This window comes from Micromys minutus (assembly GCF_963924665.1).
Source record: "Micromys minutus genome assembly, chromosome: 31".
Taxonomy (NCBI): Eukaryota; Metazoa; Chordata; class Mammalia; order Rodentia; family Muridae; genus Micromys; species Micromys minutus.
In genome coordinates, this window is record NC_137966.1 from 14669229 (window position 1) to 14696504 (window position 27276).

General features: G+C 51.9%; 1 protein-coding gene across 1 annotated transcript in view; it reads right to left on the minus strand.

Annotated features, from left to right (window-relative positions):
* Positions 1-14399: 14399 nt before the first annotated feature.
* Positions 14400-27276, minus strand: part of LMF1 (lipase maturation factor 1) — a 49925-nt gene continuing 37048 nt past the window's right edge. Inside the window, exons 4-8 of the mRNA XM_080942486.1 lie at positions 23817-24003; positions 23181-23334; positions 22847-23030; positions 22173-22285; positions 14400-17388 (exon numbers count right to left, since the gene is read on the minus strand). Coding sequence (XP_080798612.1) covers positions 17196-17388; positions 22173-22285; positions 22847-23030; positions 23181-23334; positions 23817-24003 — 831 coding nt within the window. The 3' untranslated portion in view covers positions 14400-17195. The remainder of the gene's footprint in view (positions 17389-22172; positions 22286-22846; positions 23031-23180; positions 23335-23816; positions 24004-27276) is intronic.

Below are 27276 nucleotides of genomic sequence, written 5' to 3' on the forward strand. Positions count from 1 at the left end.
GACAGTAGACAGCTCCTGTTTTCTACCATGGGGTGTGGCTACCAAGGCTAAGGCCTGTTTCCCAGGTCCCATCCATGCCATCTTCCCTGTCTCCTCAGATCTAAGCCCCAGGAAGGTGAATGATGGAGTTAGTCCTGACCGGAGATCAGGTCTGGCCCGTAGGGTTGTGCATCTGTGGTCATCCTTAAGTTCCACAGGTTGCCTGGAAGAGGAAGGGCAAGTCATTACAATGTCTGTGGCTCCTTCCTGTGTCATGTACAGATGGGTATCTGGGAAGAGTGGAGCAATTCTCCACTGTGGCTTTGCCAATGGCCTTGGTGTACCCACTCCCAGTATAGACAACGCCTTTGGTGCCCCCCAACTCAGTGTCTTGTCTTCTCCTGACAACGGGCTAATGTTGTACCTTAGGTAAAACAGCATTGACCATGGTCAGTTTCCTGAAGACACACCTTGGAGTGTAAGGCTTTGCTGAGTGTGTGTGTGTGTGTGTGTGTGTGTGTGTGTGTGTAAATTCTTAAAGGAAAAGTAACATAACCAACCTTTGTTTCGCTGCTCCTGGTAACTAGGCTAAGTCCTTATGCTGCTGAATGCTGGGTGCTAAATGCTGATGTTGGATACTGGCTGCTGATGCTAGATGTTGATGCTGGCACTTGATACTGATGCTGGATGCTAGCACCTGATGCTTATGCTGGGAGCTGATGTTAATGCTAGATGCTGGTGCTAAATGTCGCATGCTGGGTACTGCTTGAGCTCAGGGGCTTGCAGCTTTGGTGAGTGTACCTTGCTCTCCATCTACTGGGCTCTAGAATGGGGTGTTAGGGGACAGGAAAGGGCGGGGTTGTGTTATTGTCCTGTACTCTGCTCTGTGAACAGTGGGAAAATGGCCACACTGGAAACCTGGATCCCTCCAACACAATCTCAGCCCACGGTCCAGTTTCCTTATCTGGGAATCAGCGCATTAAAACTCCCTGGGGCAAGGCTTTCTGTCTACAAGACAAAGGGGATGGCTGCTGTGTGGTGGGCACCGAACGCTGGAGTGCGCCTGGGTGTGTACATGCATGTAGGTACACATGTACACCTGTGCGCGTGTATGCTGCAGAGTGAAAATTCTGGTATTTACGGTAGCAGGTAATGCCCTGTGGCAGCTTGGCACTTGGCCCCTGCCATTGGGAAGTAGGGCTCTGAGGCCATTCATCTGCCCCCTGCTGAGGCCCTTGGGTGAGCATGAGGTACTTCCTGACTGTTTAGACCTGTCTGCTAGGCTTTCTGTGGAGCGATGCTGTTTGTACCAAGTGGGATTACTGGTAGCCCTCCCAGGAGCACGCCTGCACGCAGATACAGTTCAAGGTCAACACTGTGGTCTTTGGATCCCGTGGTTGGGTGAGGTTTCAACCCGGCCTTCAGCACACCCTGATGGATTTTGCACACAGATGTGCCGTGGCGACTCAGTCTTTTCCTTCGTTCGGAGTTTCCTGTCTGGCTGTCTCTTCCGCATCCTCTGGGCTCTCTCTTCGGCAGCCCCTTTCTTTCCTTTCCTTTCTGGAGGCCTGCAGAGCATCCTCGTTAGCATTTGAAAGAGCCTCATTTGCATTTAACAAGCAGAGGTGGCTTCAAGCCTGGGTAGATTTGGGAAGAGCTCCTAGATCTGCTCCTTGTCCCCTGGACCAAAGGAGATGGCAGTTAGTGCCCGGCTTCCAGTAAACAGGACTTAGGACCTGAACAGGCTTGGCTCACAGACCTCGGTTTGTGCTAGCACCCTCCTAAGACTTAGGCTCTGTGTTTGTCTGTGTTATTTTTTTAGGGCTCCCCTACTAGAATACTGTGAACTAGAAGCCTAAATAACAGTCTGGCTGCACACATCTGTCTTCCCTGCTGTTGGGAGACTGGGGCAGGCTAGCCCGCTGTCCTGAGATGAACATGTTTGTGTCTTTCTATGATGGGCAGAGTTTACCGAATAATAACAAGTAGTTTCAATGACAGCAATTTGTCATATAACCTCACCCACCTGCATAATCCAGGCCAGGATAATGTGGGCTCCTTAATTCTAATCTTCATTAGAACAATGGGGTCCACTAATGCTACCGCTCATATCACACAGCATACAGTAAACACATCTATGCACCTGTGCACATATATGTGCAAGTTAAAGAGGCTGTGGCAGAGTTCGAAAGGTTGCAGCAGTGGGCTGAGAGAGGGTCTATACTGATGAACCAGAACAGCATTTCCAGGGCACTGCTGCAGGCACTGTTGGAAACAGGGTTTGAGAGTAAGGATGGGCCATTCAGCTTCGAGGTGAAAGGCTGAACCAGGACTAGAAACCCAAAAGGTGGATGGCAGGCAGGCAGGCAGGCAGACAGGCAGGCAGGCAGGCAGGCAGGCAGGCAGGCAGCAGGCAGGCAGGCAGGCAGCAGGCAGGCAGCAGGCAGGCAGGCAGCAGGCAGGCAGGCAGGCAGCAGGCAGACAGGCAGCAGGCAGCAGGCAGCAGGCAGGCAGGCAGGCAGGCAGGCAGGCAGGCAGCAGGCAGGCAGATAGGCAGCAGGCAGCAGGCAGCAGGCAGGCAGCAGGGGACTAGCTGAACTGATCCAGGAACACTAGGAGGGTCCTCAACTTGTCAGTCCTTGTGGGACACACCAGGTACCAGTTGGTGTGAGCCATACCATCTCAGTATTGGATATTCATCATTTTTGAGTGTTCGGATGTGGACCTGTGTACATGTATGCTGCAGAGTGAAAATTCTGGTACTTACCCTGCTTCCCACCCTGCTCTTGGCTTGGTGTATCCAATAAGATCTCGGGTCTCTGTGATGTGATTTTTTAATACACCACTTGGCCCTACAGTCTCAGTTCATCTTGATAAACCTAGAGGATGGCTTTTTTTTTTCTGTTCCTAAGTCTACTAGCCTGTGCTGGAGACTGGTGCCTGACAGGTTTGGGGTCCACCTAGGGACCGCAGTCACCTTTCTTCCTCAAAATGAAGTAAAAGGCTGGGGAGAAGGCTCATGGGTAGAAACACTTGCCACAGAGCCTGCCGATCTGAGTTCGATCCCCAGGACTGACATGGTGAAAGGAGAGAACCACTTCCTGCAAGTCCCCTGACCTTCCCATGTATGCTATAGTTTCTGTCCACTCAAACGCACTCACATAAATAGACATAATACTTTTTTTTTTTAAACGAGTAAAAATACTGCTTGTGAAATGGAGTCTTCCGGAGAAAAGCACAGCCTGAAAGAACAAACAAACAAAGCCAAACAAAACATTGCTTTATACAATGCGGAGTAACTTGGAGTAGGGCAAAACTCGATCGCAGTTCCTGGGCTACAAGAGTGAATTCAAGTTCAGCTTGGGAAACTTATTGGGATTCTATCTCAAAATACAAAGTAAAAGAAGGGGAGAGTAGAGAAGCCTCTTGGTGGTAGAATGCTTTTCTAATGTGCAGGAGGCTCTGGGTTCAATTACTGCCACAACAAAACCAAACAAAACAACCAAAACCAGATGAATGCTCTCTTAGTTCTAGAGGCCTTAGTTTGCAGGCCAAGCTCAGCAGGGTCAAACTCCCTCTGAGCCCTGCAGATAGGACCCTGCCAGGGCTCTGGGGACATGTTTCTGGAACCGAGTCTCTGGTTAACCAAAGTCAAGTCGTCTTTTTAGCTTTCAGCTTAAAAAAAAATTAAATCACATGTATTTATTTACTCTGCGTGCTCACGTGTGCACTCCACACAGGATGACTCACAGAAGTTGTAGGTCATGGGATTCGAACTCAGGTCCTCAAACTTGGCAACAAATGCTTTTACCCTCTAATTCTAAATTCAGCCCAGTTTCTATTCTTTTTTTAAAAGATGGGCTCTTATATCCCTGACTGTACTAAAATTACCTACATAGACCAAGCTGGCTTCAAACTCACAGAGATCCACCTATCTCTGCCTCCTGAGTGCTGGGATTAAAGCCATGTGCCACCATACCTGACTTTTCCAGCCCAGTTTAAACTTTTTTTTTTATGTTGAAACAATCTCAGACTTAGACATTACAGAAAGAGGATGATGATTTCCCGTGTTGGGTTATGAACCAAATGTAGATTACAGCAGTGGGGTATCTCACCTGGCCCAGAAGTTATGGCCATAATCTGGCACCTTGCAGGGTCCTGACACCTTTGAGGATATGCCCTGCGGAATGGGTATTCTCCCATTGTCTGGCTCGTCTTGTTCCTCAGATCTTATGTGACAACCTTTACCCCCCTCTTCCCCTCTAAGCTGGGGTTGTCTGTGGCTGAGCTCTCTGGAGTGTAATCACAATGCTGCATGTGTAAATTATATTAAATTCAACCTCACATTCTTAGTTGTACCACTCAGAGGGGTACTGGACAGCATGGACACGAGAAATACATGAACAACCTAGTTTCAGGGAGGTCCAGATGTGACCTTTAACCTGCAGCACTGACTGCTTCACTTGGAGATTTTAATTTCTTTGCATATATGTATACAAGCATATGCATAGTGTATATATATGTGTGTGTATGTGTGCTTATGTGTGAGCACATGTGTGTGTCAGCGTTATCGTTGAGTGTCTTCTGTCTTCTTCAGTCACCTTCTTGATTTCACTTATTGGGGCAGCATCTATGGCCTGGAGGCTATCAATCCCAGCTAGGCTAGCTAGTCAGCTTGCCCTGGGGAGCCCCCATCTCCGCTTCCATCTGTCAGATTTCATGTGGGTTATGGGATGCAAACTCCAGTCTTTATCCACCCCTGCTACGACCTCCGGCTCAATTCAGGTTTTTAGGTTTTCTCTGAAGCCTATCTCTGTATATCTTTTTGGACTGCCCCGTCCAGGTTTTGCTGAGCATCCATGGACTTGCTTGTTCCTGATCACTGGGGAAAACAGGTCAGGGAGAGCTGCTTCTAAATGCTTAGAACCAGAAGTCTTTCTAATCGGGACGCCGTTTTTTTTGTTTCTTAATTTGGCCTGTTTGTGTAGACTTTGTCCTCTGAGTCTGAAACTCCTGAAGATCTGGAAAATTTTCAGGTTGGAGACACTCAAATGGCCCTGACTTTCCTTCAGTTAATGAGGTGGTGGGCCTGTCTGCCCCCCAACCCCCGTGTGAGTGTGTGTATGTGTGTGAGTGTTTTATTAGAAACAGGTCTGGAAGCCAGGTGTGGTGACACACACCCTAATCTCAGCACTAGGGCCATGGAGGTCTTGGTTCTGAGAGCCGTTCAGCTGGAGGTGGAAGACAGGAGTTCAAGGCCAACCCAGGATACATGAGATCCTCTTATACCACCAGCGTGGAAAACAGAACCAGGACTAGGGAGGTGGCATTAGCGGCAGAGCATTGATCTCATATGTGAGGTCCTGGGCCTCACCCCCAGCACTATGCCTCCAAGTTCCTATCTTCCATACAGTTTGTATGTACAGAGATTTATTTACATGTCTGTGTATGCTCCTGTATGGATTATGTGCAATGCCCTTAGAGGCCAGAAGACGGCGTTGGCTCCCCTGGAGTTGTTGTTACAGGCTGTTGAGTCATCTGACATGGTGCTGGGAATGAAACTTAAGTCCTCAGCAAAAGCAGCAGGCACTCTTAAATGCGAGGCCATTTCTCTAGCCCCTCAGTTTGTTTTTTTTTTTTTTAATTAGGAAAAACAATTTTATACTATTATATTATACTCTCTTATACTCTGCTTTTTCTGTGTCTAGGGAGGCAATGCTATGATTTTTCTCCTTGGGTATATCAATAGAGTGAATGTTATTAATATGTTTTAGCTCAGTAAGGTAAGAATTGTTTTCTTTTATAAAAACAAAGCTTTTTAAAGTAAAAAGTATTTATTCATTTTATGTGTAACAAAGCTTAACACTATGAATTTTCCTGCAATTAATGATTTAAGTGAATTTCATAGATTCTGATAGCATTATTGCTATACTTTAGAAATTCTTCTGCTTCCGTTGTGTTTCTGCATCTATCTGAGTTTTTTGGTTTTTTTTTTTTTTTTAGTGGTTTATTTCTGTGTTTCAATTAATTACCGTTTCTACTGACATATAACAACTGTATAAAGTACAAAATAAATGTCATAGGCGCTCAGGAATTGTCTCTGCTGATAGACTGCTCATCTAATGTCCTAGTTACTTTTCTGTTGTTCATGTGAGAAAACACCCAGACCAAAATTAACAGAGAAAGAAAGGGTTTGTTCATCTTACACTTCAGGTTATGGTCCAGGAAGTCAAGACAAGAACCCAGAGCAGGCCTACTTACAATTCCACACCAAAGAATTCACTTCACAGCCTGGCAGGAACATGAAGGAAGCTTCTGGCTGGCTGACCCTCAGGCTCAGGCTCAGAGTTTTATCAGTTCAGGACATGCTGCCTAGGAAGAGGTGCTGCCCACAGTGGGCTAGGCCCTCCAAATCAATGAACAATCAAGGCAACTCTACTCCCTGCCTCCAGGCCGATCTGATCTAGGCAATTTCTCAATTGAGATTCCTTCTCAGATAGCTATAGGTTGAGTTGGGTTGATAGTTAAAACCAACTCAGCTTGTATAAAGCATGGAGCTTAAGCTCCAGTACACAGCACACAGATGCTGAGCTCCTAGCACTCAATCCTGTAATCCTAGTGATACTAGCACTCAGTAGGTGGAAGCAAGAGGATTAGGAATTAAAGATCATCTTTGGCTAGAGAGACACTTCAAGGTTAGTCTGGGATATGCAAGAGCGTATCTCAGGAAACGAATAATAATCTATCACCATAAAATAAAGGGTTTCGTTATGACATGTTTAATAGTTTTAAAGGTATTTCCGTTCGGAGTGCTTTCATACCTGTTGTTTGGTCGTCCAGGGGAGCGTATCATTGATGTTTGTCATACTTACTTCTTTCCTGCTCTAACAAAACATGACCAGGGCAACTTATAAAATGAAGCATGTAATTGGGCTGTGGTTTCATTGGGTTAGTGTTTGTGATGGTGGAGCAAAGTCATGGTGGCAGGAACAGCTGAGGGCTCAGATCTTGGTCCACAAGTAAGAGACAGAGAGACAGAGAGACAGAGACAGAAGACAGAAACACACAGAGAAACAGAGAGACAGCGAAGGAGAGAGACAGAGACAGAGGCAGAGAGACAGGGAGACAGAAAGAGGCAGTGAGAGAGAGGCAGGGAGACAGAGACAGCAAAGAGACAGAAGCAGAGACACACACAGACAAATAGAAGACAGAAACATACACACAGAGAAACAGATACACAGAGAGACAGGAAAGACAGAGAGACAGAGACAGAGAGACACATAGAGACAGAGTCAGAATCAGAGAGACAGAGACAGAAAGAGATTCACACACACACACACACACACACACACACACACACACACACACACAGAGTGCAATAGCTAAAAGTCCTTTGAAATTTCAAATCCTGCCTCTGTCAGGATGACACACACTTGCATGTGACAGAACACCCCTGGGAGCCTTGGGTCTTTCCAGCTCCTTACTGTCTGTCCATCACCCATCCAGACAATTAGCTGTTGTCTGCAAGTGGTGAACTGGCCACAGGTGGTGTAGACTTAGGATGTAGGGGTGGCATCCTGCTTAGCTCTGGTCTCTACAGAGCAGAGGGATAAGCCACTGGCTTCCCAGGCTTGATGGCTGGGCTCTTTACCCCATGCCCCTGCTTACCCATGTTAGTCACTTAAACGAGGGGCGGGCAGCCTGGCACTCTAATGATGAGTGTCACAGGATGCACGCTCACCACCCAGTCCTGGGGCATTCAACACCTGAAAGAAATGGTTCCTGTGATGTTGTTCTTCTTCCCAGGCAGCTGCTGGTCTGATTTCTGCCTGGAGATTTTCCTTTGCTTGATGTATCACATGAATGGAGTCTCATGGTCTGTGGCTTTCTACATCTAGCTCCTGTCACTGACTGTGATGTTCGACAGGTCCACTGAGTTGTGGCTGCCTCACTATTCTTCTAGGCTGAATAATATTCCAGTACAGGATCTGGGCTGGTGGTACATCATGCCTGTAATCCTAGCATGAAGGCTGAGATAGGCAGTCCAGCCTCAGCTACATACATAGCCCACTGCAGGGTAGATCACATTTTGGGTATTCAAGTACACCTAGGTGATTTGCATATTTGGGCTGCTGTGGACAGGTGTGCGAACCTGCTAGGACCACTCTGGGTCTTCAGGGTGCATACTGAGAATAGAGCTGCTGAGCCTAAGGTGGCTTGGGTTTCTTACTGTACAGTGTCTGGGGCTACGAGGGACACTTGAAACTCTGATCAGATGGGACCCACTGAACTGACTGTTACATTAGCTTCAGCCTCTGTCCACCCTGTGGCCAGTGTCCCCTCATCTGAGGGCAGTGGGTCCTGAGCAACTTCTCATCCATGTCCATCCCATGGTAGAAGCTGTTCCCTGAGGTTTCAGGAGCTAAATCCGCTCCAGCGCTTGTCCATAGATCTGTCCCCTATGGGAGATGCAGGGCCCGCTGTTACAGGCTTGTGAGAAATTGGTGGGGTGGAGACAGAGCTTGGGGATGCTGATCACATCAGTGTCAGGGCCTGGCACAGTCACAAGCCATCCTTTGTGTGTGACTCCAGGGCCTTGGCTCCAACTTGGCACTTCCTGCCACTTCCCAGGAGCAGCCCCTGGTCTGTGCTGTCATAGCAGTGGGCTCCTGTGCAGATGTCCTGGACCCTGCATAGTGCTCTTGCTGACAGAACTTGTGGGGCTCAGAGTACCCCCAGACAGGAAGGTGAGTCCTCACCAAGGCTTAGGGAAAGCCCAGAGCTGGTTGGAGATGGAGCTGTGGCTCTGCAGCCCATTTGGACAGGACAGTGGCTGAGTCTCCTGGGACAGCTGTCCTGAATAACATCTACAGGGGGCTCCAAACAGCAGATGTTTCTGTTTCCTCGCCCCGAAGACTGGAGGCCTGGAATCGTGAAGCTTGGGGCTATACGCTCACCCGTAGGATCTCTACCTCCCACAACTGCGAGGTGTCCTTGGCTTGTGGTTGTGTCACTCCATCTTCTGCCTCTGTCCTCACTCAAGCCGTGTTCCCCTCTTACAAGCATGCTGACCAGATACAGGGCTACTCACCCCTCCCCCAAGATGCCTTCCTTTCGCACTTATCTCAATAAAAGTGCAAAAGCTGATTTCCAGAGGGCCCATACGTGAGTCCTGGCCAGCGTGTACACAGAGGTTTTTGACATCCTCTATTCTCCTTACCATGTGGCCTCTACCCTCTCGTTCTTTAAAACCCCCCCCGCCCCGGTCCTAGTTGTACCCACAGGCCGACACAGGTAGAAGAAGGTGGTCCGAGCCCTCTTAGTGAGTTCTCCCCCCAGAGGTGGGAAATGGGCATTAGTGTACTCCCCAGCTTGTCCACAGCCTCACTCCCCACGATCAGGCTCCATCTTGCAGGCACATGGGCACCATGCTCTGCCACCTGGGTACCTTTGCTGCCTGCCACCAGGGTATCTTCTCAGCTTGGTAGTGGGTCCCTGTTGTGGCATCAGAGGAAGGACCGGGGCTGCTGTCCTACACTGGTAGCACTGGGCACTGGCTGCAGGTCTTTGGACCCTTCCCACTTGTACATGACAGCTGGGACTCAGGCTGGGTCTCTTGAGCATGCTGCCATCTATGTCTAGGAGGATCATGCAGCCTGTGCCACCAGCAGGTCTGTGTCCCTGGTTCTGGCCAGCAGCCAGGAAAGCACAGATCTACGTTCCAGTCACAGGCGGGGCCTGGTCTTTGGCGTGTCCCACCAGAGTTTGGGCACAGGTTGTTGTTGCACAGCTGTGGTGACAGGGCCAGGCTGATGATGTCCCACCAGGCTCAGAACCACCTCTGTCACCATGAGTTTAACTCTCACCTGATAGTGCCCCTGCTGCAGAGGGGGCAGCCTGGTGTCTCTGGATCCTGATGACTGCACCCGCTTCTCTCATGTTGGACTGCTCTCTCCCACCTGGAGATGAAGCTCTCTCAGACCTTGCTTCCGTGAGTTATTCTGGGGAGTGGCCAGAGCCCTCAGGCCCATGAAGGCAGATTCTGTGTGTGCAGTATCCTCTCTTGGTGAAGGTGGGTTTCATCATCCATGTAGATGGTCCCTCTCTCTGTCTCTCTGTCTCTGTCTCTCTGTCTTGCTCTCTCTCACCATTAGGAGGTATCAAGGCTGTCAAGTGAAGGTTAGAACTCCTCTGCAGCCCTAGAAAGCCGAGGGTCAGGAGTTGCCACCTGGAGGCCCTCCGGGGTTGCCTTCCTATGAAGCCTTTCTTCCTGCCTCAACATCCCAGTGCTCAGAGAAGACAGCTATAAATCCTACCTACCAGCTAGAAGCCCAAGACCTGCATGCCCTGGCCCGGCTGTAACTATCCAGCCCTGGGGTTTTACTTAGGTCTTATGGGAGCAGCAAGTGGGCTGCCTGCTGTGACCTGTGTATAAAATAGGTGTAATAGGGTTGGGGTACTGGAGCCCTGGACAGTGGCCTGGGGCCCTGCTCTTCTGAGGCCTAGTGGATACTGGACATCCTTATGGGTTGGTACAGCATAGCTGAGGGGCTAACTGGACCCCACAAGGGTGGCAAGATGCCCTTGGGAAGTGTTGCATGATCCTTGGAAAAGTCATGTCTGTCCTTACAAGGCCGTGGTCACATGTTTGTTGGATGCTGATGAGGCACCCAGAGAAGAAAGTTCTTTCTCTCACTGAGGCACTTAGCATCTGGCAGCTTTTTGCAGGGATCCTGGGCAAGCCTAGAAAGGCAGGCAGCTACAAAGAAAACAGCCTGAATGGGCCGGAGAGACAGCTCAGAGGTTAGGAGTACTGACTGTTCTTCCAGAGGTCCTGAGTTCAATTCTCAGCAACCACATGGTGGCTCACAACCATCTGTAATGGGATCTGATGCCCTCTTCTGGTGTGTCTGACAGCTACAGTGTACTCATATACATAAAATAAATACATCTTTAAAAAAAGGAAACAGCCTGAAGAGCATGCTTTGTATAGATGCCAGATATGACCACGGCTGTGGCGTGGCTACCTTTGTGGGGTCACAAATAGCCACACGATGGACACCTCAGGCCTGAGAGCCTTTCCTGTATCCAGATGTCTTGGCAGTCAGTAGGAAACATGCACAACTGCAAGCTTACATGTGTCTAGTATGTCTAGCTTGAGTTCATATGTGTTTGTGAGAGCCTGTCTTAGGGTTACTACTGAGAGCAAACACCGTGACCAAAGCAATGCAGGAAGAAAAGGGTTAATTCGGTTTAAGCTTCCCACATCACTCTTCATCATAAAGGGCAGGATGGAAGTCAGGACAGGAGCTAATTCGAAGGCCATGATCAGTGCTGCTTACTGGCTTGCTCTTCATGGCTTCCTCAGCCTGCTTGCTTATAGAACGCAGGACCACCAGCCCAGGGATGGCCCCACCCATTATTGGGCTGGGCCCTTTCCCTTTCCGTTCACCACTTACAGGTTTGTCTATAGCCCAGTCTTGCAGAGGCATTTTTCTCAACTGAGGCTCCCTCTGATGACTGTCAAGCAGACATAAAACCAGCCAGCACAGCGCCTGTGCTCTGGCGTCCCATCCTGTTCCTTGTCCCCTTCATTTATCTCTCCCTGGTTGCCGTCATGTCTCTCTCCTGGGCAGGGCCTATGCCATCTTCCTATCATTTCTGTTTCCTCCTGCATTTTGAAGCAGATGGGGCAGGTGAGGTCTGGGAGAGAGGCTGGCCGGACTTGGGGTTGAGAGCTCCATCCTGGCTGTCTGCTCTCCTGCTGGCTGGGAGGGTACCCCTGAAGCCACTCCGGGCCATAACCAGATTCCCACTCTGCCTGGACGTATTCATCTCCTGGGGCTCTGACAAAGGACCACACATGGGTCTTATTCAAATGGCGGCTTATTCTCCTACAGTCTGGAGGCCAAAGGTCCAAAACAAAGTGTGGGCCATCCTGTCTCCAGGGACTCAGAGGCTCTGGCTCAGTGCCCCCAGCTCCTGGGACTCTGCTGTTTTAAGATCCTGTTTCATCTTCAAGCAGCTGTCTTCCCTGATATGCTGATCTCTCCGTCCCTTCACTCCCCTCCCCTCCCCCTCCTCCCTCACAGCTGGGATGAAATCAAGGGCCCCACATCTGGCAGTGGACACTTACCGCTAAGCTACAGGGCAGCCCCTTTGACATTTTTTTAAAATTTTGACTCAGTCTTGCTAAACTGCTCTCCATTTTCCTGCCTCTGCCTCTGCCTCTGGGCAGCTGGGATCATAGGAATGCCAGTAACCCCAGCACCCAAGAAGCAGAGGCAGGAGGATTTCAACAAGTTTGAAGCCATTCCGGCTGCATAATGAAGCCTGTCTCAACTCTGACAAACACACAGACTTGTGAACAAATTAGGGCCATCCTAATCCTGGGCAGCTATACCATATGATCTTTAATTAGATCTGCAAAGACCCAAATTTCAAAGGTCTCATCCTGACATCCTTGGTGGGGATAAATTTTCAGACCCTATTCAACTCTCTACAGTGTCATCTTCCGCAGTGGAGGGACTTTATGGGGGAGGGGGAGATCTACCTAGATGGTCATAGCTGATGACAAGTGGAAGGAGCGTCGTGAGAGATCTGGTGACAACGGGATGTCCGTCCTCACCCTGACCTCTGACCTGAGCTGTCTACCTCTGCCATCAGGGGAACAAAGGGAACTGCACACAGAGATGGAGCTACCTTGCAGCTGTGCAGCCACGGTGTGGGATGGGGCAGTGGTGAGGATACATCTGGTTTGATCACTGTCCCAAGCCATGAGTGGACGCTGTAGCCACTTGATAGCCCCCTCCCCCTCCTACTGGGGAAGGATTTAGGCTTCCCTTCCCCCAGCTGGACAGCTGGCTCCTTAAAGATGAATCCCCATCATTGAGATGCAAATGTTGCTCACCCACAGAAGGCCCAGCTGCAGGGCTGGCACCAGTGCCCCCAGCAGCCCAGGTGCTGGTGGCAGAGCCAGGAGGGGACTCGCGACCTCCGCTAAGGACAGCCACCTCGCTGAGCCTCTGGCCCTGCTGAGTTGGTGGCAAATTTCCTGGATTTCATATGGGCCCCGTAGACAGTCTGGCCTGGCCCTCCCTGCTCAAAGACATGAATTGGCGACAAGGACTCAGCCTAGACTTCAGCAAAGATCAGCACCAGAGGGACCCAAAGGGCTGCACCATTAGGGAAATGACCTAGGAAAGGTCATTGGGCAGATGGGGCTCCAGTTCAGGGCTGATGTATGGATGATGTACGGTAGGTGCTGCATTACAGCATCTCCTCCCTGCCTCCAGTTCCCCAACGAACCCAGAGAAGGACATTTTCAATGAGCAGAGAGGGAAGGTTGGGGAGGAAGACATAGCCAGCAAGGGCAACAGTAACCACCAACCAGCAACATCAGGAACATCATGTGGCACCCAAACCATCATGGAGACCACAGGGAGATTTTCCTCACAGTTCCTAAATGTCCTCATTGGAAAACACCCACCCACCCCCGATGTTCTTTATTTTATGATAAATGCAGACTTAACACTGAATATCTAAAAACGGAAACTTTTTTCTCTGCCTCCTCCCAAGTGCTGGGATTAAAGGCATGAGCCATCGTGACCAGCTGGTTGACACTCTTACAGTGAACTCAAATACATGGAAAACAGTTGGCAAGACAGAGTGTACTGGCTCCACAAAGTGAACCTCCAAACAGCCCCAGGTAAGTGACAACACGTGACCAGAGACCCAGCGGCCTCTGTCTCCAGGTCAGGGTGTCTCCCCTGGAATCTGCATCATCTTCCTGGGTGTTAGCATCTCTTGTTCTCTTGAAGCGGAGTACCTCCCACCTCCCTGGTACCCACAGGCACTACCGGGTATGACAGTATTACCTTGCCTGGTGCCACTGGTGCCCCTTCACAGCACTGGGCACTCTTCCCGGGCATGCAGGGCTGGATGTCTGCTGCTAATGCTCATAAATGCTGAGAGTCACTGCCTGCAGGAAGCTTTGTGGTCCCATTAGTGGTGGGTTAGGCATCGTGGCATAGAAAGCACAAAACACGGGGCAGGTTTGAGAGGTGTGTGTGGGGTCTCCAGTGTTGATTCACCCTTGTGTGTCTTCTGCAACCGGCATCGAGTACTGGCGACCTGTCTTGCTATGTCTTTCTTGCGGCCTGTCAGGAGGGACCTCATGTCCTGTGAAGCTCTGGCTTCGTACTCTGCCTTACCATTTATCACTATGGGGATGCTGCTCTGGGCAGTGTCTGTATGTGGCTCTAACCCATGCATTCAACAAAGGGACGAGGTGCCAATTATGAAGCTTCTGTTTTTAAGAATTCTTCAGTGTTAGCTCTTTGGTTTAGAAGCTTTATTTCATTTCTGTCACCACTACCACATCATCACCATCGTCACCACCACCACCACCACCACCGTCTCCTCCTCCTCGGATAGAAGCCGAGGCTTCATGCATTTCAGACAAGTACTCTGCCTCAGCTCTAGAGCTCACCTTCTTCACTAAAGCAATTTTATGTGTATGAGTGTTTTGAAAGTATCCATGTAAGTACTACCCATGCATCCACGGTGCCTGAGGCCAGGAGAGGTTACTGGATGGTACTGGATCCCCTGGTTCTTGAGCTTCCATGTGGGTGCTGGGAACTGAATCACAGTTCCCTGCAAGAGCAGCAAGTGCTGCTAACCACTGAGCCATCTCCAGCCCTGGAGTCCATCCATCCATCCATCCTTCCTTCCTTCCTTCCCTCTCTCTCTCCCTCTCTCCTTCTTTTTCCCCTTGATTGAAGATAGTTTTCCATTGTGGATAAGGGAGTGACACATCTGGAAGAGTTCAGAGCAGAGAGAGAAAGAAGCAGCAAACTGGACATAGTCAGGGCTGGAGCCGATGTCAGCTCTTAAAGCTACATTTTAGAATTTAGTGCGCATGCGTGCATACCTGGGTGTGTGTGTGCGTGCGCATGTGTGCGTGTACATGTGTGCCACAGCGTGCATGTGGGGGTCAGAGGGCAACTGTGGGAGTTGGTCCTTTCCTTCCACCATGTGAATCCTGGGGTTGGTGGCATCTTTACCTGCTCAGCTTCTTGCCAGCCCTATGACTTGAGGTCACCACTCACCACTGTCAGGACCTGCCTACCCTGAGTAGGGCTGGGCCATTCACAGTCAGGGCTGCTAAGTCTCTTTCGTGGGTCCCTAAGGCCACCAGCTAGCACAATAACCAGGGTCCATGGGGCGGTGATGAGACTTGCTGTGTTTACCAAGGGAAGGAACTGGCCACCGATATTGTTCCAGCTTGCTCACTGACACTCCTACTGGACCCTGCTGGCCTGAGGGCCAGTGTCATCAGATGGGCACCTCCCTGTACCCTCCACTCAATGTGGCACTACTGCTGCCCTCCTCCTACTTCCAGAGTGGCTCATGACAGCAGCTACCACATGGGGCTGGCTGCCTGACCTTGGGACATTGTTGATCTGTAAGAATCAAGAATCAGCTGGGGATGGTGGCCCCCATCTTTAACAGCTCAGTTCAAGGTCAGCCTGGTCTACATAGAGAGACCCTGTACCAAAAGAACCAGCTCTTACCTGTCCTCTTACAACCTGACTGGCAGATTCTGTCTCTCTTACAAGAGGCATTCTGGTAGATTCTGGTTGTCCCAGGGCCTGGCTTTCTCCCACAGCTCTTGTCCCCTACACAGGCTCCAACACTGTTTTTAGCTCTGCTGAACCAGCAGCCCCCTCCCTAGGATTCTTGTGAAGGAGGGGCACATGGTTGGACCAATGCCCAGAAGTCTGTATCTAGGGGCCTGAGGCTTTTCCTACTGAGCCCTGAGACTGGTCCTGGCAACTTGGCAAGGGCGTGGAGGGCTCACGGTATGGTCTAGTGTGGGCATCTAGGTGCCACTCTCCTGGGTCACCAGAATACTCAGGCAGCTGCTGTCCCTGCTGAGGGCCCCACTCCACCCCCAGGAAGGGCTGCTCAGGCCGCCAGTCACTCCTGTGGTGGTCATGGCAGACTTGCTGGCTCCAGCCTCATTGCTCTGAGGCTCGTCTGTCCCTGACACACACAGGGTGCCCTGTTTCCTTGGGAGCTGGAACACGGGCTCTCTGTTTGCACCTGGGTTGGCCACCCCCCCAGACAGGCTGAGGGGGTGCTCTGCACAGACTACACTTGTGCCCCCCTCGACTAGCCTCCTCAGCTGAACCTTTTTTGTTATCCCTTCTGGGATTCTCTGCAGTGTGGCCCAGGGGCGGGCAACATGGGCTCCAGACACCACGCTTAGAAAGAAGGGGGATGGGGAAGTATTCCTAGAGTCTTTGCTGTCCCTGTGGCTGGTGAGCCGGGGCAGTTCTGTGCGCTCTGTGAAGTAAAGCCTTTAAGCATTGCTGGCCAAGGTTCCCACTGACATGGCTCTGCTTGGCTCTCCATAGGTCACCCATGTGAGGCTGTACACGAGCTGGTGACAGGGCTTCTAGCCACACTTTTCATATATCCTACACTGGAGCATGCAAGGATTCATCTCTCTCTCTCTCTCTCTCTCTCTCTCTCTCTCTCTCTGTGTGTGTGTGTGTGTGTGTGTGTGTGTGCATGTGTCTGCACGCACATGCACACCTGGGTGATGTGTAAGGGGTCCTGGGGAGGGACCATGCTGAGGGACATCAGTGGTAATGATTTGGTGCTGCCACACTGGACTTGTGATGGAGACCTGGCTGCCGGACTGACTGTGCCCCTAGGTTAGGGAATCTGAGGCCCCCTGGGGTTGCTACTGTAGCCTAGACTAAGAAAGGGTCCCCAAGTGACCATCATCCAGATATGGGCAGTGGCCTCTTCTGACTTGGATACAGGTAGCGGTGTGGTACTGGAGACAGGGTGGGTGGGTGCCTGTGATGGAGAGGATGGTGAGAAACTGCTGTCCTGCAGTTAAAGGGGAGGTCTCCATTGAACTCCACTGTCCTGCAGTTAAAGGGGAGGTCTCCATTGAACTCCACTGTCCTGCAGTTAAAGGGGAGGTCTCCATTGAACTCCACTGTGTGGTCATGGGGGTGACTGTGTCTTTTCTCCATGACAGGAAAGGGATAGCAAGGTGACGGGGACAGACAGAGGCAGGAGGCTGACAGCTAGGAAGCACAACCTTTTTCAAATCTCTTCTTGGCAGGACCGGTCACTGTGTGGGTCCCGTGGCCACAGCACAAAGTACGGGTAGAAGTGCAGTTAGTCTCTGGTCTTTATTTCAGGGTGTGTCTCGATGGGGGTTTTGGCAGTGGCCACTCCCGAGTCTTAAAGTAGTCCTTCAAATCCTCAAGGCGGAGTGGGGGGAAGTAAGGACCGATTCGCTTGCGTATCCACCACTTGCCCTGGGCAGCATGCTGGCCACCGGGGAGGCTGAACTTGTATCGGTAGTGTTCTCCTCGAATCCACCTGTAGAGCACAAAGTGTCAGCCTGCTGTCTGGTTCCCCCAGGCTCCTCTACATCCCAGAAGGCAGGCCTAGGCCCCTGTGATCCGTGGGTGGAGCCCCATCAGCTTCAGGATCAAAACATTCCCAGGCCTGTTACAGATCTGGGATGTAAACCACGTACATTTGGGCTCCATACTGTATCTTAGGACTTGAGGGATGCCCTGTGTCCATGAGCTACCCTCTCCAACTTGTCCTACCAGGGTGTGTGCAGGATGCAGCAAGCCTCGTGCCTCTAGGGAGGGACATGCTTTGTCCTTTTGGGGCATGGGAGGGACATGCTCTGTCCTTTCGGGCATGGGAGGGACATGCTCTGTCCTTTTGGAGCATGGGAGGGACATGCTCTGTCCTTTTGGGGCATGGGAGGGACATGCTCTGTCCTTTTGGGGCATGGGAGGAACATGCTCTGTCCTTTTGGGGCATGGGTCTTGAGGCATCACTGGTTGTGGGTGGAGCTGCCATCTTTCCTTCTTTTGGTGTGCAAACCTGAGTGTGTAAGGGCCCCTGAGGGAGGGTGAGGTTGGGGGGTCATGGGCAGAGCCATGCTGGACCTGACAGGTGGGCACTGATAGAGTAAGTAAGGCTGTGCCTTGGGAAATTGCTACAGATTCCTTCCTCTCCTGAATCTGGGGTCCTGACCCTTACATTTCCCAAGGCTGGGGAGGGCAGGGATGCAGGGCCTCTGGGAAGGCCCCTGTAGAGTGATCACTCCATCTTTTCTTGCTTTCATTTTCTTCTCAAAATATGGTTGAAGGCCTAGGGCTGCAGGGCCTGGACACTGCTTTAGCTAAATTGTGTGTGGTGGTGGTGGTGGTGGTGTCCTGGTCAGGTGCCCAGTGTTGGGCCTGGGAGGTTGGGAAAGAGCCAGGGCCTGGTGCTTTCACTGTCAGGTCTGAGACAGTACTTAGGAAGACTGACACCACCCCTGGAAAGTTCTAGAACCTGGCTGTGCTGGTTAGTTTCTATCAGTGTGACACAAAGTAGTGTCACCTGGGAAGATGGAGCATCAACCTGTAAATAGCTTGTATCAGACTGTCTATAGGTGTGTCTGTGGGGCATTTTCTTGACTAATGACAGGTGTGGGAGCTCAGCACACTGTGTGAGGCGCTGCTCCCAAGCACACTGTCCTGGGTCGTAGGAGCAAGCAAGCTGAGAAAGCCACGGGGAGCAAGCCCATGGGTCTCCGTGTTCCTCTGTGGTCTCTGCTTCAGCTTCTGCCTCCACTTCTGAAGCTCCTGCCATGGCCTTCCCTCAGTGATGGCCTGTAAGCTGGGTCATGGGACTCATCAGTGACAGAAAGCAGGAAAGGACACCGAGTGGTGTTTCAGATCAGACTCAATTGCCAACATCTTCCAAAACAATACTGGCTATGCCAACTAGGACCTGACAGACACGCCCAGCAGCTAGGACCTGATAGACACGCCCAGCAGGACATCCGGTCTCATCACCCCTCCCTTACCATCTGTATTCTTGTCACCTCAAGAATGTTAAGAAAATGGAACTGTTGGACATGTGGCCCTCGGGACTGGCTTCTTCCACTCAGCACGGCCTTCGAGATGCTTGCTGCTGACACAGACCTTGTGCTGCTGGGCAGTAAGCAGTACCCAAGGCAAGAACACCTTGAGGCAGACATGTCCTATGGTCTGGGAGCTGAGCCTCCAGGGGAAGGGCAGTTGAGCCGCCGTAGGCTCTTGGCTGTCAGAGCTGCTGTGACTCTGTGCGTTTTATAGTGATGGGTCTCATACTGGGTTAAATGGCTGCCCTGTGGCTGGGCTCAGCTGGGCTTTTGTTTTCGAGGGCCTGCTGAGTAGAGTCCTCCGGGGAGGCTGTGGAGCCCTCCTCAGCAATCCCGACAGTGCTCTGCTGGCTTTAAGGTGTTCACGCAGTCAGTTCTCATCGTTTCAGCCACAAGGAGAGGGGGGGTGGTTCCTCTCCTTCTAGTCGAATGGCATCTGTCTCTCTGATGGAACCTCCTGCTTCTCCCTGTTCAGATCCTTCCTACACACCCTGCTGGTCTCACATGGGTGTCACATCCTAGGTGACCGACTAGTCCTGCTGCTTGGCAGTGCCATGTTCCGTCCGGGTGCCTGATGTTCCACACTGTGTGTGAGGGAAGTGAGTGCTCCCGCTGTGGGCTCACAGCAGCTGCTTCCAACTCTACCATTTTCTCGCCATATTTCAGTGTTGTCATGGTGAACATCCTTTAGTAAGGGTGCTCCAGTCCATGCCTCTGGCGATCTGCATGGAAGTCATTCTTACGGTTAGCGTGGCTTTTTCTGTCGGTTCACTTCTGACTGGTCCGTATCGGTTTGAGGTGAGCCTGCATGTATGCGTGTGTACCACACGTGTGCCTGACGCCAGTGGAGGTCAGGAGGGTGTTGGGTCCTTTGGAACTGGAGTTCCAGATGATGGTGAGGCACAAGTGGGCATTGGGACTCAAACCTGGGTCCTCTGCAAGATTAGCAAGTGCTCTGAACCGCTGAGCCATTTTTCCAGCCCCCCCTTTTCTCTTTTAGCCCCTCTTATTTTTTGAAGGCTGGTGACATAGATCAGTAGGTATAGTGTTTAAGTTTGATCTCCAGAACACACATATGTACGCACGCACACATGTACGTACGTACGTATGTATGTATAGTGGTACACACTTGTAGTGTTGGGGAGGTAGGAAAACGGAGATCCCTAGTGTCCTCTGGTCATTCAGCCTTGCTGAACAGCTGAGATCTGGATCTGACTGGCCTTTGGCCCTCAGTGGTGAGCTGGCGGCTCTGGCTGCTCAGCCCCTTCACTGTCTAAAGTTTCTAGATGTTTCCTGTGCCTTGGTGTGCATTTCTCCACAATTTGCCATCTGGGGGTCCCTTTCTGACCTCTCAGGTCGGGGGGCTTCCACAACCTTTGGGACATTTTCACTAGTGGCCTCAGCTGGGACTCTCCCTTAGGGACTCTGCAGACGCCCAGTCTGGATCCTGTGTCTGTTCTAACTCTACACTCTGCTGTGGAGCTCAGCTGGGTGCTTAGGCAGCCATTGCTGCCTTCTTCACGCCCCAGCTTCCCCACTACCCACCCAACGGTTTACCCCAGGGACTACGCTGCTCGCTTCTGAGAGCCAACTCCTTCGGTTCTCTGTCTTCTGTTCTTTTTTTTTTTCTCATGAGTCGTGTTCATAATCACCCCGTCATTGCTGCGGGGAGAATCAGCCATCGACAGTCTTTTCCCAATCAGCTCAGTGTCTTCCTGGGTCTTGGTGTTTCTCTTAGCAGTTTGGGTGTTCAAGTGGTAGCTGAACCTTCAGTTGTGTGGTTTCTCCTAACCCCATGCTAGAAGCCCAGACTCTCTATCTGGCACCCTGGCACTACCAGGTAAAGATGGCAGTCTAAGGTCCCCACTGATTACATGAAGCCAGGCTGGCACTGCTTGCTGGGGTGTCTGAGCCACCACAGGGCCTTCCAGTGACTGGCTTCTCTCCCTCTCCCTCTCTCTCTCTCTCTCTCTCTCTCTCTCGCTCTCTCTCTCTCTCTCTCTCTCTCTCAGAGTGAAGTCCACGTGCTCCTTGCTCTTCCTGCTGAGTGGGGCCATTTGCTTCGTGGCTTTGACAGGATTACACTTGTTGCTGCTGTCTCTCCAGCGGCTCCTTTCTGGGCATTTGCTGTTTCATCTCCACAGACAGGAAGCAAGGCAGCAAGAAAATTTGGTGCTACTGAAGGTTGAGGCCGGGGGCCCTGGGGGCCCTCGCTAGGCCCCTCTCCCCGCTGTTCAAAGCTCCTGTGTTTATTTTATGGGCAGCACCTCAGGCTCAGGGCAGGGTAGGGAGGCGTCTGACCCATCCTCCCATGTGGAGAGACTCCAGAGTAACCAGTCATTTGACAAAAGTCACAGCTGGCAGTGGGGGCAGGCTGAGGTCATGTTCAGCTCTGCAACCAGGCAGAGTGTGGCGTTGGCCCTGCTGCTGGGCTGTGCTCTGTAGCACTGAGTGTATTTCGACTGCCCTGCATATATACCAATAGGAAGCACCAATTCTGTACTGAGTCACACAAAAGGCAGCTGGGTCTGTATCGTCACACTTGCAGTATCTGCCTGCAGGCTGTTTCCACAAGGTACACCTGACCACACCCACAGAGCCTCTGGCTCAATCAGGTGACCTCATCCTAAGCCCAGGCTTTCCACTTATTCCTGGCAGGTGGGACACAGACCCAAGACAACAGCCAAGCGGCTGGCCAGTGAAAACTCTCCTGAGTCTGGAAGGACACAGAGCTGTGTCAGAGATGTTTGGTTACTAGCAAACCTAGGAATGTGTGTCCATTTCCGCGTGTGGCTAGTGCAGATCTCTGGTGGCTGCAGGGTACTGGACAGAGGGGAGGGAGAAAAGGAGTGAGGCTGGTGGTCCTTGGGGAGGGATGTCCCTACATCCTCAGTGCCACAGTAGGCAGTGTGAGGAGACACTTGGCTGCATCCCTTGCCTGGGCTGCCACACTTGCAGCTGCTCGCTGCCCCTTGGCGCCCCTTCTGTCAGCCCCGACAGCTGTGGGCAGCTCCAGGTGCAGCTGTCCCGAGGCTTCTCCAGGGAGAGACAGGACCGTGTTTTTTGTCAGCATCAATGGTGGGCAGGGCATAGGGGAGGGACGGGGCCAGTTCAGGACTGCTCAGTCTAGTCTCTGGCTACTGAATGCCCACATCATGTATCAGGGTGCCCAGCCCAGACCCTAGTGGATACTGACCACTGATCACAGACTAAAGTGAATAAGGACTCTTACCTGGGGGGAGCCTTGCCCTCAAAGGGGTTAAGGGCGAGCAGGGACAGGGCCTCAGCGTCATCAGCTAGGAGCTTACCGGTCAGGTGAATGATCCACTCGTTTTGTTCATAAGTCTGGAAGGACAGTGCTTGTGAGGTTGGGTTCGGGGACAGCTACTCCCCAGTAAGCTGGTACCCACCATGGTGTGGCCCCTGACTCTACACACCACCTCCTCTCCTGTGATCCACAGCCTGGCTGGAGTATGACATGATCATCGGTGTCAGGGTTGGGGTCCTCTGAGGGCCCTCACCTTCCAGGAGCTGCCTACTTCCAGGTCTTTTTGGGGGTGTCTCACTTGAGGGTCACTCACTCATGAACCGGGCCCAGAAGTGCTTCCTACCTGGCTACTACCTTAGCCTTAGGTGTGACTGTGAGAGGGATAAAGACAGAGGCATTGGATCTCACACGACAACGGCACAGGCCCGGGCCTCAGGAGACCCGAGCCATCTCAGGAACCTTTTCCAGGCAGGTCTAGGTCAAGGCAGGGTCTGTTCAGTGCCTTGGGTGGGATGCAACTCTAAGGAAAGGTTCCCCCCCCCATTCTGTGACCCTCTTGGCGGGAGTCTGAGCACCCTTTGCAAAGAGCATGGATGCAGAGCAGGGCTTGTCTGCCTGAAGAGGCGCGTGGCAGGTACCTGGAAAGCTGCGAACCACATTAGCCAGTCCAGGCGGTAGTGGTACGGAGAGATGAGGCATGGCCGCCTCCAGGGGTCCCCTGGTTTGCACTTGAACTCATAGTCCTTCCACACTGCATCGGGTGCACTGGCGTTGGGGCTCGATGTGCCCTGCAGGATCACCTCAGTCCGTTCTTTGGTGATACTAGGGGAGATGAAGAAGGTCAGTGAGTCCACAGTCCCCACCTTCCCCCAGGCGGAGAGGGTGCTGCCTCTAGCCCATGCTTCCCCAGAAGGGCATCGGGATGGACGGCAGGGTAGAGCCCAGTGCCCAGCCAGGATGCCTGGCCCATACCTTCCGAAGGCCCCGTAGGTGTTGACGATCCTGAGTGGGTTGAAGGAGGTGTTCATGACCTGCCTGGAGCTTAGTAGGTTGATAACCACGGGTACGCTGAGCCAGGCCACCAGGATGCCCAGGGAGATGTTGACCACTTGCCGAACCAGGGAGCCTAGTCCGAGGGTAGGGGTGGGGGGATTGGGTCTCATTAGCCAGGCTCCTGATCCCAGGGCAAAGCTGCACTATCCCTTCAGAAAACCGTGGCTGCTATTCTGCTATTCCAGGCTCAGAAAGACCTACAGACACACCCAGCTGGCCATGTGAGCTGCTGCCTCCCAACCCATGGGCTGGGGAAGGTGCCTTGAGCCACAACCTGTTATGCCAGAGATAAGAGCATCTCCTGAAGCCAGTGTGAAGAATGAAGTGTGACTGTCTAAGCAGAGGACCCAGAGAGTGAGTGTCTAAGGGGACAACTGACCTTATCCCTGGCCTGATAAAGGATCCTAGATAGTAGATGCTCCCTCCCTCAGCCGATGGTACCCACCCTTCTCTTCTGAGTGCTGTGACCTTCTGGCTACCCTACCTTCCTGCACATTCACGAGGCAGGAGGGTCATGGGGCTGGTGGGGGGTAGGGCAATGCGTTGCTGGTTTACCTAAGTATCTTGGCTTGGGATGGACCCTTTGTGTATCTTCCCTCTGCATCTCCAGGACTTGCTTCTTTAGGCCTCGAGGTCCTGAGGGAAACAGGAATCCCAAAGCTGCATCGTCGAAGCAGGCAAGGCTGGGCACGATGGTGAGCCAGTTCAGGAAGCTCAGGTTCCCACTGATGATGAGGATTACCTGTGGGTGCAGGCTCACACTGTGATATGCTTGGGACCCAGGGCTGTCTCCCTCTATGTCTCTGTGCTGGGTGCCCACGCCTTAGTAGCCCAGCAAATGCTCCACAGAGGCTCTCTGCCACTCTCTCGGCTCTGGTCTCCAGTCCTCCCTGAATGTGTAGGTCCCACCGAGACCCCAGGTGCAGAGCCTGCTACAGGCGGATGAAGAACACACACAGGGATTGCCAAGTCCAGGAAAGAGTGGGGAGGCTTTGACTTGATCTAGCCATGTGGTAGCCTGAGCATCCTAGTCTCCCTGGGACATAGCATGGTGGTAGCTCTGGGATAAGGCAGGCCTGTGGGAAGGGCTTAAGGAACAGACCTTGCCTAGAGGTGGGGCATGAGAACCCAGAGGGACCTGGAGTTCACAAAAAGCAAAACAGGAACAGGAGACAACACAGTGACTGAGGGCTGAGCCCTGGAAGGTGGTGGCAGCTAGCCAGGAGTCACAAACGAGAGGGACAGAGGCTGGGAAGCCTGGCTTCAGCCTAGACCTTTAAACAGATGAATGGATACATTGATCACATGGCAAAACACACCTGCACTGTGTGCAGCTGAGTGGCTTCCAGTGAGGCTCACACCACGTGGTTACATTCAGCAGACACCCTCTACTCTGAGACACTCTGTGGAGCCTGAAGGCAGTGAGCACCCCTCACACTCCGATGATACTGGGCTTTCTCGAGCTTCACAGAATGGGAGCTACAGGGTGGCTTCTGGGATACTGTGGAGGGTTATCCTGAAGCGCATGCGCTGAGCCATGAGGAAGGCCTATGGTGGCCCCCTGACTACTATCCAAGATGGCAGCCACGGGGTTTCACACTCCAAGTGGGGCTCAACTCTATTAACATATGGTGCTGCCACCTGGCTTACAGCCTCAAGCTGATCGCCCGCACTGATCAAGACCCTGCTGCTCGGAGGTGTCTCACCCTCTTTTGTCCCCCTGGACACTTGGGTGGTTCATTGAGGGAGTATGAAGGTTTCCTAGCAACCCTTGTTGGCTAGGTACACCATGGTCACATGCTTCCCACCTCGTCACTGGGTGGTTGGAAGGTTTGAGATAATGCAGTTTACAACCGAGCTTTCTATACTATCTGAGAAGGCTCTACCCACTCCACAGTGAGACTTCTATGGGTGCAGGGCCAGCTACTTCTCCCCTCCCTTTTTGGTATTCACTGTGGATGAACATGTCATGATAGCTGGGCAGACAGGTTCTGTTTAGGTCTACTATGACCTGGGGAGCAAAGAGTAGGGTGGGGCGAGGGCAGAGGAGGCAGCTCTGACTTCCCAGAATCTAAGGGAGATGTAAGAAGTTGGTTGAACTGTGCCTGGGAATCCGGGGGACAGAGAAAGACTTAGGAGAGCTCCTGACCATGGTCTCAGTAAGACTGCTCCCTCATACCAAGCAATGCAGGCCCTGGTTCCATGGGGTGCTGTGGAGGATATCTGGGCATCCCCCTCTGTTCCTAGAAGCTCTACCAGCCTGCCTGTTACCTTCTGTGACTGTCCCGGTCTGCAGTATAAAACCTCACCGGACAGCTGGGCATTATTTTCATATGGGTCCACCTTTTCTTGAGGGCCAGTGAACGAACCCAAGGGGTTCCAACCTTTCTTTCTTTTTCGGCTCTGGACTGACTGGACCGTGAAGTGCACCACTTTCAGGCCAGGTGCAAAACACAGCCAAGGAAGGCAGAGGCCAGGGTCAGTGAGGAAGGAATGTCCTAGCTTTCATCAAAACATGTCTCAATGGCACCAGGGTCCAACACTCTTGGCAAAAAGGGCCTTGCTTTCTCACTTGCTTCTACCTATAAGGAGGCAGTCACAGTGTCAGTGCGGGCTCCCCATACTTCCTCATACCTATAAGGAGGTGCCCACAGTCAGTGTGGACTCCCATACTCCCTAAACCTGCAGGGGCTGCAGCAATTGAAACTTGCGTACAGCATTCGTACTGTGTCCTCCACAGCAGCCCGGGCCAGCCCATGGTTTCCCAGAAAGATGACTGGCTTCTGGTTTCATCTGCACCTGTGGCTTTTTGTGCGTCTGTGACCTGTGCATTTATTGTTGTCCCCAACTAGGGGGACTTGAGGGAGTGGCTTGTTTATGTTCCTCACTCTAGGACCGGACGCGCCTCGTAGCTGCATCTCAATGCTCCGCCTTCTCCTGCTCAGCCTCAGCTCTGTTCCTGAGTGGGGTGGGGGTGGGGCTGTGCCCACCCTCACACATCCATTAAAATGTGTCGCGTTTAAAATGTTACTCATCCACATGACACGGAGTCCTGGAGCAGGGAACACGAAGTCAGTTCCTAGAGTTCAATTAGGGATAACAGTAAGTGTCAGACCACAGAAGCTCGGGAAATCAAGACCAGAACCGGCTGGAAGAAGCCACACAGGCACGGATCCAATTTCCACAACCACTGAGAATGACGCGTCATGTGGAAGAGCAGGGAGAAGAGGGACAGTCAGCCACACGGCTGGAGCGATGTGTGACACAGAACACGGAAAGGACACCCTTCCAAGGGGCCAGAAGAAGCTGTCAAGTAGCTATGTGTGGTGGCGCATGTCCCAGAACTCGGGGAGAGGAGCAGGAGGGCTGGAAGTTCAAAGCTAGCCTCAGCCACACGAGGAAGTTTATCTTAAAAAACAAAAACGAAAACAACAAAGAAGCAAAGCAAAGCAAGACAACAACAAACCCCATAGAAACTGGTGAGCTGGGTGTGGTGGCGCAAGCCTTTAATCCTAGCTCTCAGGAGGCAGAGCTCTGTGAGTTTGAGGTCAGCCTGCTCTACACAGTGAGACCCTGATGTAGCAGAGGATACGCCTTATCGGGCATCAAGAAGAGGACAGGTCCTTGGCCCTGTGAAGGCTCAATATCCCAGTGTAGGGGAATGTCAGGGTGGGGAGATGGGAGGGAGTGGGTAGGTGGGGGAACCCTCTCATAGAGGCAGGGGGAGGGGAAAGGGGGATTCCAGAGGGGAAACCACGAAAGGGGATAACATTTGAAATGTAAGTAAAGAAAATATCCAATTAAAAAAAAAAAGTGAGAGACAAAAAGTGAGAGATGCCCATCTAGTAACCGTAAAGAACAAAATAAAACACTCTTCAGACAGAACCTGATTTCTCTGTAAGCTTGGAGCTGGCCAGTGCACAGGGCTTAAAAGGTGAAACATATTAAAATGTAGGTCTTTGGGGCTCTTGTAAAGGACCCAACTTCTCCAAACGCCCACCTCATGTGCTTTAAC